At 38.4% G+C, this 12947-nt stretch overlaps 1 protein-coding gene across 13 annotated transcripts in view; it reads right to left on the bottom strand.

The window, feature by feature from the left end:
• The window catches only part of Mctp1 (multiple C2 and transmembrane domain containing 1), a 589465-nt gene that overhangs the window by 268622 nt on the left and 307896 nt on the right, over positions 1 to 12947 (bottom strand). For all 13 annotated transcript variants that reach the window (XM_042261777.2, XM_042261779.2, XM_042261778.2 and 10 more), the window contains exon 3: positions 2239 to 2381. In XM_042261777.2, coding sequence (XP_042117711.1) covers positions 2239 to 2381 — 143 coding nt within the window. The remainder of the gene's footprint in view (positions 1 to 2238; positions 2382 to 12947) is intronic.

Raw genomic sequence — 12947 nt, 5'->3', positions numbered from 1 at the left:
ATTAATCAACTAACTTTAAATAGAGGAAAAGAAAAAAGCTCTCCCAAATTATTCGATGTTTATAGAATGAACAACCCGAGTTTATACACTACGTTTCTTTTTTCTGCAGTGGATTTCTCTACAGTTGCAAGTATCTTGGTAACTACAGCCCCTTTGCCCTCTAAAGCTTCTTCCTGTAGTCAACATGAACAGTACTCTCCCCCAATGCCAAGACTTTTTGTTTTGTTCTTTAGAGACAGGCCTTTGCAATCATCCTTGATGGCCCAAAGCTTACTGTGCAGACTAGGCTGGCCTCAAACTTGTAGTGATCCTCCTGTTCCTGCCTCGCAAGTGCCACCATGCCTACCTGTCCCACTGTCTTGCTATGGGCCCTTTTCATCTCATTTGGACTGTGGTGCTCACTTGTCTGGTGAAGAATGATGCTCTGGAATATGGTCTTTATACTTGGGTTTGCTTTAAATATGATTCTTGGTCTTTTTCTGTGGGTTCATCTTCAGGACTCAGCAATGAGTCTTCTTGTGTAGTATTCAGAGTTCTCTTTGAAAACTCGATTCACATCTGTATTGGACATCGTGTGCATGGGAAGGTTTAGTCCCTGCTGAGGAAACTGTTCTGCACCAACTGTTACACAATTCACTTAACTCATGGCATGTACTTTCAGTCCCAATGCATAGCTGTCTCCCATACCCACTAGGAGCAAGTTCAAATCGTTTGTTTACATGAAGCAGAGAAATTCCAGGAATGTTTCTAAGGCCTAATAATTCCATTGCCTTCATTATAGGTCATACATGGTCCCCTGAGCTGGAGAGGAGAAAGATTCTTCATTCTGTCCCTGCCAGATCTCATTCATTGGAAGGCATGTGCCTTTTTGATACTATGACAGACCTTAAGTTTCTTCCCTTTTGACTTGTTTATTTATCTAATTTTTGGTATCCTATTGGATGTGTACCTGCTCACGTGTGTGTATGTGTATGGAGTGCACATGTCTAAGGTTGGCATCAGGGTGTATCTTACTAATTGCTCTCTACTGTATGTATGTAAGTATTCATACATGCATTATATGTATATATCTGTACATCCCTACGTATATGAGTATATATCTATGTGTGTATTTGAGACATGTTCTTTTGTTGCACCCAAAGCTTGATGCTTTGTCTAGACTGGCTGCCTATTGAGCTCTGGAGGTCTGTCTGTCTCCATCCCATGCACTGGGGTTATAGACGTACACAGCCACTTTCGGCTTTTTATGTGGGTGCCTGGGAACCCAGTTAAAGTTGTCTTGCTTGGACAGCAAGTGCTTGAATCACTCAGCCATCTCTTCAGCCCCAAAGCCCTATATTTCTTAGGAAGCAAAGTAGCCTCCTTTTTTCTTACACCTTTATCTTTATGATCTACCATCAAAGGAGCCTCGGGAACTTGCTGATTCTCAGAACAAGGACTTTAGATACAACCACAGCCAGTGAGGCCAGAGCTGGCAGGCAGAGAAGATGGTGTACCATTTGGGCTAACAGGTGCCTGAAGCATTAGATTTTGGTCAGTGCAAACCTGTGGCATCTTCTATATACATTTCCAGAAGTAACTGCCAGAGCAGTGAGTCCTGCTACCTTGAACCATAGCTCTGTGAGGAGACTAAGATTACACACTAGTCTGAGGATCTATCTGCTAATTGAACATCAGCACAATGCTGTCTATTGTTTTGTGCAAACTGATATGCATACATTCATAATATCTGGTTAGACAGGAACCTTGAACATGGCAGGGACAATGACATTTTTGTGAGATGACTTCCCTAGTTTGGAAAAAATTTATACTAATGTATGAATCTATCCCATGGCAGGAAAAAGAGGAAGCTACAGTCCCCTCAGCCTGTATCTCCCACAAGAAAAGCTTAAGTGGCATGATCAAAAACAAAGCAGAAATGCTGGTTTCTGTGGAAGCTTTCCTTCATGCTGGGTTCTTTGGAGACTTATTGTCATGTGCTCCCAAACTGCAGTGCGTCTGTTGACAGCACAAAGCAGAGGTGGTTCTCATCGCACTTCTGTGCGTCCACCAACAGAACGGGTCCACACGGAAGGGCCTCCAGCAGTTTGTCGTCCCAGCTCATTTGTGTCCTGTTATCTTGGGTTAAAGCTGTCAACAGTGGTCTTTGGTGAAGCCCCTTTGAAGGCGCAAGAAACAACCATTAAACAAAGATTTCTGAGTCGGGTTCTGTAACGGAAAAGCAAAGAAACAGCTCACCTTGATATACAGGGGCTCTCTAAGATGGTCGACAAGGATGCAAGCCTTTTCCTCCCACACAGGATTCAGGTTCTTGTGTATAATTTTACTTCTGAAAACTTCTTTTCTTCCGATTTTAAACTTCACATATGGATCACTTGTCCCTGTTGAAGAGATACACATGATCCACATTAGCCATGCCTTTCTATTGAAGTGAGACTCACTGGAACATCAGAATGAAAGGGGAAAAGTTAATTGAGACCTATCACGCAGGAAAAGAAGGTTTTCTTCACTAAGGATTGAAGTAAGATCAAACCATCATTATTGTTGTTAATACTTTTCCTTCTGAGCATAATCCTGTAAATACATCCTGGCTTTTCAGAAGCACAATTGCTTTCATAGTGGTGGAACCAACTTACATTCTATCAGCAGTGTTTGAGGGCTCTCCTTCCCCTGCATCTTCTCCAGCATGTGTTGCTATTTGTTTTCTTTAATTTTTATTTATTTATTTATTTATTTATTTATTTATTATATAGTATTCTGCTTGCATGTATGCCTGCAAGCCAGAAGAGGGCACCAGATCTCATTACAGATGGTTATGAGTCACCATGTGGTTGCTGGGAATTGAACTCAGGACCTCTGGAAGAACAGCCAGGGCTCTTAACCTCTGAGCCATCTCTCTAGCCCCGCTATTTGTTTTCTTAATGATAGCCATTCCAGCTGCAGAAAGACAGGTGATCTCACTGTAGTTTTTAATTTCCATTTCCCCAATTGCAATGGCTAAGAATGCTGAACACTTTCATCATCTACTTTATCATGTTTACTGGCCAGTTGCAGTTGAACTGTTGAGAATTTTCCATCCATTTCATTAACCCACCTTACTAGTTGTTTTGGTTTTTGTTTGTTTGTTTGCAGTATTTGGTTTTTGAGTTCTTTATATATATTTTGGACAAAAATCCCATTAGATATTGAGCTAGCAAAGAGTTTTCCTCTCATTCTGTAGGCCATCTCTTTGTTCACTTAATTGTTCTTTCGATGTGAACATTTTAACATCATGCAGTCACAGTTGTCAACTCTTGGTTTATTTCCTGAGTATGGAAGTTCCACAAAAACAAACAAACAATAAATAAATAAATAATAGAGGGTGGGGATATAGCCCTTACTATAGAACTCAGTGAGCTTGTTTTAACCCTAAGCTCAGTATGAGTAATAATCAATAAACAAGATCCTAAAAACAGAACTACCAAGTACCCAGCTACTTGATTCCTGAGTACACAGTCAAAAGACTAAACACACCACAGAGACACTTGCTCATCCGTGGTTATATTCACAGTAGCCAATACATGGAATCAGTGACCATAAACAGAAGGATACATGAAGATAATGAGGTATATATCCATAATATATATTTAAGTATTATTTAACCTTGAAAAGAGTAAAGTTATGATGTTTCCAGGCAATGGGAGCAAATAGAAATCATCACATCAAATGAAGTAAGCCAGATTTAGAAAAATAAAAATCATGTTTTCTCTCATGTGTGGATCCCAGATTGCATAGAGATGCACCAAATCATTTTTAATGTTATTATTTGTAAATGATATTAAAGCAGAAATGAGACTTCTATGGAAAGAAACTGTATCGGTGGGAGGGTGAGGGTAGAGGAAGAAGAGGTATGAAAGATGACTATGCCTAGAGTACATGATACGCTTGATGAAATGTCTTCATGAAGCCTATTACTATGTGCAATGAGTATAAATGCCAATATGAATAAAAATCAACATGATTAAATGGTGGATATGTAAGTCTAAGTCTATCTATAAATCAGAGCTTAACTGACATTTCTCTTGGTCTCATCTGATCTGATATAAAAAAAAAAAAAGGATCAATGATGTTGACCAATTAAACTAGTTTTACAAGACTCAGACATGGTCAACATTTCACACTCACCTAAAACCTTATGGAAAAGTGAGTCTCCATGTTGACCTCCTATCATCCTTGGCTCCATATATTCTCACCCTCAGAACTTACAGCTTTGAATACCAGGAAGGGATAGAGGTAGAGTTCTTGGGAGTTTGAGGGGGCGGGGAGAAGAATTAGGGAATGAGCTGGTTTTATCATATCTTGAGTACTTTGTCCTCAGCACTTTGTCATCACTGAGAAGTGGTTTAATAAGGGGGGTTCAAACTCCATAAATAGGTTAATTAGTAATATATACAATTAATTAGTGATATCACTATTTAATATATTAAAAATAACATCATATATATTAATATAGTGTTAAAGAAAATCAGAAATGGCAAGTGGATTGCTTATAATACACAACTAGCTGCTTGAGTCTAATTATCTGTGGGTTTTTTTTCTACTATGCCCATGGAAGAGAAAGGCCTTTACATACTTACTTATACATTATGATATTTCTCATTTGGAAATGAGGCTGACAATATGATCAATCTTGATTCAACTGTTCATGCAGTTATTAAAACTCCCAGAGAATCAGTGACATCCTCAAGTAGAATTTCCAGTATACAACAATCTCTATAATTAGGAAATAATTCCTTACATCTCCCTTATGTTAAGGTTTGGCTTAATTTTTCCTGATTAGCCCAAATTGTAGCTCCACTTAATATCTACAGACTGTATGGATTAAGGAAAAATAAAGCATAAAACACCAACTAAGTGTTAAGTATTATTACTACAATGCTGGCCTCTTAAACCTCCCTCCATATCCACTCTCAATACTTTACTCCCTGAAGCAACATGCAAATGATTGTGATTCATATAAAAACTGCCCTTTGTCTTGTGGTTATTTCATCACTTGGGGCTCTCTAAGTTTGTATAGCAGTACACATCTAAATTCCTAACACTTAAGAGGGAGAGGCACGAGGATCAAGAGTTCAACACAATTCTGTTGTCCACAACAAATTCACGGGAGCCTGAATTACATGAAAGCCTTTCAAAAATTCTGCATTTGATCCTCAAATATAATCATTGTTTTTGCAAATCTACATATAGTGAATATAATGTAAAACTCCATCTCATTTTGATAGTTTGGTTTTACTATAAAAGTAAAAGTATGAATGTGAAAATGGTCTAGAATGTGGTATGATACTAAAATATATTCTTTAGGGGAGCCAATGCAACAAAATGTTAAAAGTTAAAATGGTCATTACTGATATGATCACCCATAATACCTACTGAGGACCCAGAGTGGTGGAGGTGTGCAGCACATATTTAAAGAACTATTGAAACCCATGTACTCATTTTCTCAGTCTTGCTTCAGAGCTTAAGCAAAATCTTGAAAGTGAGAAATAAAGCAGTATGTGGATGACAGATATATAGATCTTTGTGTGTGAGATATTTGTATGTAGTTAAATTCATCTGTCTGACTGAGGATAGCATGGCAAAGTTAACCAAAAGATGTTACACTGGAAATATTTGTAATGCCCGAAACAGGCAAGAGATTAATGTTTTAAATGCATAAGAATGTTTTTAAATTAATAATAATAAGACAGGACTCCAGCAAAAAAAAAAATAGCTGCTGTGGAATAATCCTTTTGTATACTGTGAAGATTTGCAACTCAGATTGGTTTAATAAAATGCTGATTGGCCAATAGCTAGGCAGGATTTTCAGGACAGAGAGAATGCTCAGGAGAAGAAGGGCAGAGTTGGAGGAAATGCCATGAGACACAGAGTGAGCAGAATGGGAAGTATGTACATGAGGTAAACGAGCCTCAGGGCATCACATAGATGAATGGAAATGGGTTAAGTTATAAGAGCTAACTAAAAACAAGCTTGCGGTGCTATCAGCTGAACATTTATTTAATAATTAATTTAATAATTAAGTTTCTGAAATTAATAATAAGTCTCTGAATGGTTATTTGGAGTGGCTGCTGAGACATAGAGAAACTCTGCCTACAAATGGCACCCAAATGTCCAGCACTTATATCCACATAAGATCTGAAAAACTTAAAAACGTTTCTAAACACACAAAAATGGAGCCAAGGCTTTCTAGCTTCATGTCTCTCATGAGACAGACCTGTGTTTCCTAGCCACTGCCTGTGGGCTTGAGCCACCAGCATGAGCACTGTCAGAGTGAATCCTCCCAGCACACCATAAACTAAACTGCATGGTGGGTTCAAGTTTTACTCATGCAGACAAGAAAGATTGCAGATGTGCAGTAAAGATAGATCCAGATAGAAAAAAAAAACCCAAAACCTCTAAATGGATTACAGTGGTTTAAAAATGTACATAGACTTGGGAGAAAAAAAAATGGTATAAACAGTCAAAGAAAAAAATAAGTTTAAAAATAATAAAGTCTTTAAAGAAAGAATAAAGTAATATAAAGGAAAAATCACACAAAGATGGGAAATACATGAGGAGTCTGGATTCTATACATTATTATGTTGTCTTTAGATTTTCTGATTGCCGATGAAGGAATGACAGCTGCTAAGACATTCGATTATGAAAACTGCTGGATTAAACAACCTATATATTTTAAAAATGTCTTGACTTCAAAATGGAAGTCAAAAGATGTTACTTTGGGGAAGAGGTTATGCTTTTATTTCCACAGGAAATGAGAGGCTGTGGATTCATTCCAGGCTGATATGGATCAGGTTTGATCAGAGAAGACCTCCCTGAAAACCCTGGCTACAAACTTAAAGAAATAAACCTAGAAGAACTACCAGACATGTGGCATGTATTTTACCTGCTCAAACATAAAACAAAAAAATTATCTTTGACTGACTTGTGTACAATGGAGAGTCTGTACTTGTATTAATGCAGATATGTATGTTGCCTTTAAAAGTTAATGTATTATCAGAGCAAGGGGACCAGACACCAATAAAAACTAATGGCCCAGGTGATCCAGCATCCAGAACAGCTTCAAGGCCAAGATTTAATCATTACCCAGTTTTCTTAAGGTTTGCCCAAAGATACCAACACTCACAGACAACAGGAAGTGCTGTGGGATGGTCTTTTTTTATGCTGTGAATATGTGTTGCTACCATTGGTTAATAAAGAAGCTGCTATGGCCTATGGCAAGACAGAATAGAGGCAGGTGGGGAATCCAAGCAGAGAGAAGAGAAGAGAAGAAGGCAGAGTCAGAGGAGACACTGAACGCTGCTGGGGGAGCAAGATGTAATGGAACACAGGTAACACCAAGAAGCCATGTGGCGATACATAAATTTATAGAAATGGGTTAATTTAACATGAAAGAGCTATCTAGCAAGAAGATTATTTTATAAGCAGCCGTGGGACCTCAGAATAGGGCAAGACAGAGAAAAGTGTCTGGCTACATATGGTGCCCAAATGTTCAGCAAAAATTTCCACATAAAACATGCAAAAGCTTAAAAAAGGGTTCTAGAACACATAACCAGGGTCAAAAATGGCTTCCAAGTTGTGTCTCTCATGTGGGCCATGGTACAGAGATGCTATAGTGTGTGGGCTTGAGGTACAGCATGGCAGATTCCCACTGCAGTACACAGAGGCGCCTCCAAGCTGCTCAGCATCCTGCATGATGGATTTATCTTTTGCTCATTCAGGCAAAAAAGGCTAAAAGATACACAGTAAAGTGAGGTCCAGACAGAAAAACTTCTGAACAGGTGTCAATGTTTTTTGTTTTGTTTTGTTTTGTTTTTTTACAATGTGCGTAGGATTAAGAATGAAATAAAAAGGTCGGGCGGTGGTGGCGCACGCCTTTAATCCCAGCACTCGGGAGGCAGAGGCAGGTGGATCTCTGTGAGTTCAAGGCCAGCCTGGGCTACCAAGTGAGTTCCAGGAAAGGCACAAAGTGATACAGAGAAACCCTGTCTCGAAAAAACAAAAAACAAAAAACAAAAAACAAACAAAAAAGAATGAAATAAAAAGAGTATGGACAGTTCTAGAAAGGAATAAATGGTTTAAAAATAAGGTGGAGTCTTGAAAGAGAGAAATAAAGTAATACAAGAAAAAGAATAAGCCACATAGCAATGGGAAATGCACAGGGAGTCTGGATCCTGCATATTATTGTGTTGATTTTGAATGTTTTAAATGCTGACAAGCAAACAACAGCTCCTGAGACGTGGGACTGAAAGAGGGACTGATGACATACACCAGCCTAGATATTTTAGGAGTGCCTTAGCTTTCAAACAGAAGTCACAAAATACATTTGTAAAGTGGAACTTAAAAGATGCATTGCTTTGGAGAAGTGGTTCTGCTTTTGTTTCCACAGGGAACAAGAGGCTGTGGATTTGTTCCAGGTTGATATGGATCAGATTTGATCAAGGGAGACCTCCTGAAACTTGACAGATGATGTCTATCAACAAATGTTACTGCTGGTCTTCCCAGGACTTGGTCTTTATCTCAAATTTTCCCTGGGACCCCTGGGGATGCCTTTGCCCACAGACAGCAGGAAGCAGTATGGAGAAAACTATGCTCACATTCCCAAGAGTTGGTGGTGTGGATGGTCATTGGTCATTTGGTGGTTTTTGGATGTTTGTTATAATTTAGGGGAATTTAATAATATAGGATAAAAAGACAACTAATAATCTCAGATATTTTATATTGGGATGGATTTTGGTATAGTGATACAAATTTAAAGTTAGTTTTGTTACACTGTATATTATATTTCTATTCTTGTTTAAAGGATTTTTGTATATTTATGCAACGTTAAGGTTACTTTTGTTACAATATATTGTATATATACTTCTATTTTTGTTTAAGGTATTTTACCTATGCAGTTTATTTAAAATATAAGGGAAAGTTCTAATTTTTGAAAGCTATTATTATAAACTATTTAGGATAATCAAAAAACATAGGTTAGTTAGTCATCTATAACAATCAAATTTGTAGATATGTTAGATATGTTTTCAGGATCATGCAGAGATATATTTTAGTTAGATGGTCTTCAAATAACCTATAGAAGGTGGCATTTAAAAATTTTGTTAACACAGGGTTTTTTATGACAATGAGAAACATCTATTCCTGGCAGTACCAATTCACTTCACAGATGAATTCATGGGCATCAGAGAAACTCTTTATGGAGTTTGCTTTCAATGTGGCAAGGGTAGCCATTTGGGCAAGAAACTGCTCTGGCCTGGACTGCTTGACAGTATGTTGTATGAACTGGACATGCAGGGCCCATGGGAAAAATGACCACTGAACTTTGATAAAATAAGGCAAGATGGTCTTTCTGATTCCTGCTTCACAGAAGAAACTGCCAGACATTCTGTAGGACACAGAGAAAAGTGACTGATGAACTTTGCCAATAGGCAAAACAGTCCTTCAAATTTCCTGCTACACTAAAAAATATGCCAGTGACTCTAGGCCTGTAGGCTGAAGATAGATGCCCCAATGTTACTGAGGAACTTTGGGTGACTGTCCAGACAGCCAGATGTCTTGTCATTTCTAGAATTTTGGAAGTTGCTTGCAATGCACTTCCTATTTACTTAGGTAATATTATATCCTTCTGAGGTCTTTGATGGAGTTGAAGACTAGATAATAATTTTCCTTAGTTATGATAAAAGGTAAATTAGATATAAAACTTTAGACTCACAAAGATAGGATAGAACACAGAACATTTTCTTTAATTTTTCCAAATACAAATACACATTATAACTGTAATTCTCATTTGATAACTGTTTTGTTATATGTAATTTTACTATGATAAAATGAAAAACTTTCTTTATTGATTGACAGAAAAGGGAAATGATGTGAGATGGTCTTTCTCTAGGCTGTGAATGTGTGTTGCTACCATTGGTTAATAAAGAAGCTGCTATGGCCTAGGGCAAGGCAGAATAGAGCCTGGTGGGGAATCCAAGCAGAGACAAGAAGGCAGAGTTAGAGGAGACAGTGAGCACTGCTGGGAGAGCAAGATGTAACTGGAATACAGGTAATGCCATGAAGCCAGGCAACAATACATGGATTAATAGAAATGGGTTCATTTAGGTTGAATGAGCTAGCCATTTGGGCAAAGAAACTGCTCTTGCCTCAATTGCTGATAGTATATTGTCCAAACTGGACCAACAGGATGCAAAAAAAAAAAGCAAATGCCAAACTTTGCCAAGACAAGGTAGGGCAGTCTTTCAAAATTCCTTGCTTCTCAAAAATGTCTGTCAGATATACCAGGTCTGCAGGCCAGAGTTGGATGCCCCAATGTTACAAAAGAACTTAGGGTGACTGTCCAGGCAGCCAGATGTCTTTGTCATTTGGTAACATTACACCCTTCTGGGGTCTTTGATGGAGTTAAAGACTAAATAATTAGACTTAATGTTTTCCTTAGTTATGATAAAAAGGTAAATTGGATATAAAATTTTAGACACACAGAGATAAGAAAAATAATAGTATTTTCTCTAATTTTGCCAAACACAAATGAACTGGATATTGTAACTATAATTCTTACTTGATAACTGCTTTTGTTGTATATGATTTTTCTATATTAAAGTTAAAACCCTTTTTAATTAGATGAAAAGGGAGAAATGCTAGGGAATAATCCTTTTGTACACCGTGAAAGCTTGCCACTCAGATTGGTTTAATAAAAAGCTGATTGGCCAATAGTTAGGCAAGATGTTGGGGGCAGAGAGAATACTGGGGAGAAGAAGGGTGGAGTCAGAGATTCTGTGAGACAGAGCGAGCAGAATGGGAAGTTTGTACAAGAGGCAAACAAGCCTCAGGGCAGCACGTAGATTACTAGAAGTGAGTTCATTTACGTTATAAGAGCTAGCTAAAAACAAGCTTAAACTATTGTCCAAGCATTTATAATTAATATTAAGTCTCTGTGTGGTTATTTTGAGAGCAGCTGGCAGGACAAAAATGTCTGCCTACAAATAGCTAAGTTTTTTTTAAGAAGGTAAATTGCAAGGGTAAAAGCCCCCTAAAAGTTAGACAATTGAATAAATTAAAAAACAAACAAACAACAAAACAACTAGGGTCTGGAGAGATGTCTTATTCAATAAAGAACTGATTGGACGTGCAGAAGATCCAGGTTCAGTTCCCAGCATCCACATGGTGGCTCACAATCATCTATAATTCTAGCTCCAGGAGATCCAATGTCCTCTTCTGGCTTCCCTAGGTATCATACACACATGCAGTGCACATACATGCAAGCATAACTCTCATACACACAAGATAAAATGAAATTTAAAATATTTAAAACCCACTAGCAATCAGACACCACACAAATAACTAAATGAGAAACAACTTTTCACTGAGCCAAAAATGGTCAGGCAATCAGATATTTTAGACCTGTGTATCACAGCTTCTGATGTACTTTCCTGCCTCCCCAAAGCTCAAGTCAACATGAGCTCTCCGATACAACAGGCTGTACACATCAGTGCCATGTGTAATAGTCATTTCAGTTGCTCAATAACAAGCCACTTGGATCATGGTATGACTCAGTTCTGTGAACCTGGAGATTCTGAGCTACAGGACTCAGACTTGGCAGAGTGGAACATTTTACCTCTGCTGAAATGTGATTTTATTTGTATGTTAATAAATAAAGTTACCTGGAGATCAGAGGTCAAATAGCCATTAAGCAGAAGTATGGTGGTGGTAGCCTATGCCCTTAATCTGACCACATGGCAGGCAGAGTCTCTGCGTGGTCAAGGACACAGCCAAGCATGCTGACATGAGGATTTAATCCCAGTACCAATCATAAAGACCTGGAAGTCTGTATAGACAGGAAGTGACAAGGAAGTCATGTGTCTGGGCTTAGAGCCAGGGAGAAGGCAGAACAGAAAGGCAATAAAAACACAAGTCATGCAGGAAGAAGCTCTCTCTGGGGAAGTGACTGCGGTAAGGTGGTAAGATAAGGTAGTCGTGGATCTCTGATCTCTTTGGCTATTACCTTTGTATTTGGCTCTGTGTTTCTTACTTACTAAGACTGTTTAGAATTTGTCTACACATATATATGCAGTTAAGATACCTTGAATATGGTTTTTCCCCAACAGAACTAATGCCAGTTTAATTTCCATTGTGAGGCATTAACAATGTAAAAACCTTAAGATATTTATTTTACATGTACATGTGTATACTTGTCTGAGAGTATGTATGGTGTGTATATGATGCTTATGGAGGTATGTGTATGTGTGTGTTCACATGAATGAATGTGGGTTTACATGTGCTAAGGGACATGTGTGCAGGTCAGAGAACTTCTGAGTGCTGGTCTGTGTCTGCTATCCCACTTGAGATAGAGTCTCTTTATTGTTTGGTGATGTGCATACCAGGATAGCTGGCTCACAAGCTCCCCAGGATTCTCTGTCCCATCTTCTCTTTCACCTTGGGGCCACTGGGATTACAGGTGTGTGGTACTATACGTTCTGGGGACTATAACTCGGGTCTTCACATAGCAAGTGGTTTAACTAAACTGAGCATCTACCTATCCTGGAATGTCTCCAGGGGAGGGGGCTTTGGAAAGTAATCAGATAAGGATTAGTTAAGGCCATCAGGACAGAGAGACATCAACTTTCAAAGGAGGGAGTTATGGAATTCTATGCTTCTGACCACGTTATCCATGGAGAAGACTCTGGTTACTACTGCACAGTTCATATGCAGCAGCCAATGCGGCCTTAACATTCTTTTCAACTTGACTAAAGTTTACCACACATTTGCTTTATTGTGGATCTCTCACTTCCTTATCAAAAAGGCTTTACTTTAGGAAAATTGCAGTTCTTCATCTGTCCCCTTCACATGTATTTTATTTTATTTTTACTTTTATTGCATGTGATGGGGGCGTGGAAGGAAGTGCCTATGTGGAG

This window comes from Peromyscus maniculatus, chromosome 15 (genome assembly GCF_049852395.1).
Source record: "Peromyscus maniculatus bairdii isolate BWxNUB_F1_BW_parent chromosome 15, HU_Pman_BW_mat_3.1, whole genome shotgun sequence".
Lineage (NCBI taxonomy): Eukaryota > Metazoa > Chordata > Mammalia > Rodentia > Cricetidae > Peromyscus > Peromyscus maniculatus.
The sequence above is the reverse complement of the archived record's forward strand: the minus strand, read 5'-3'. Positions and strand labels throughout refer to the sequence as shown.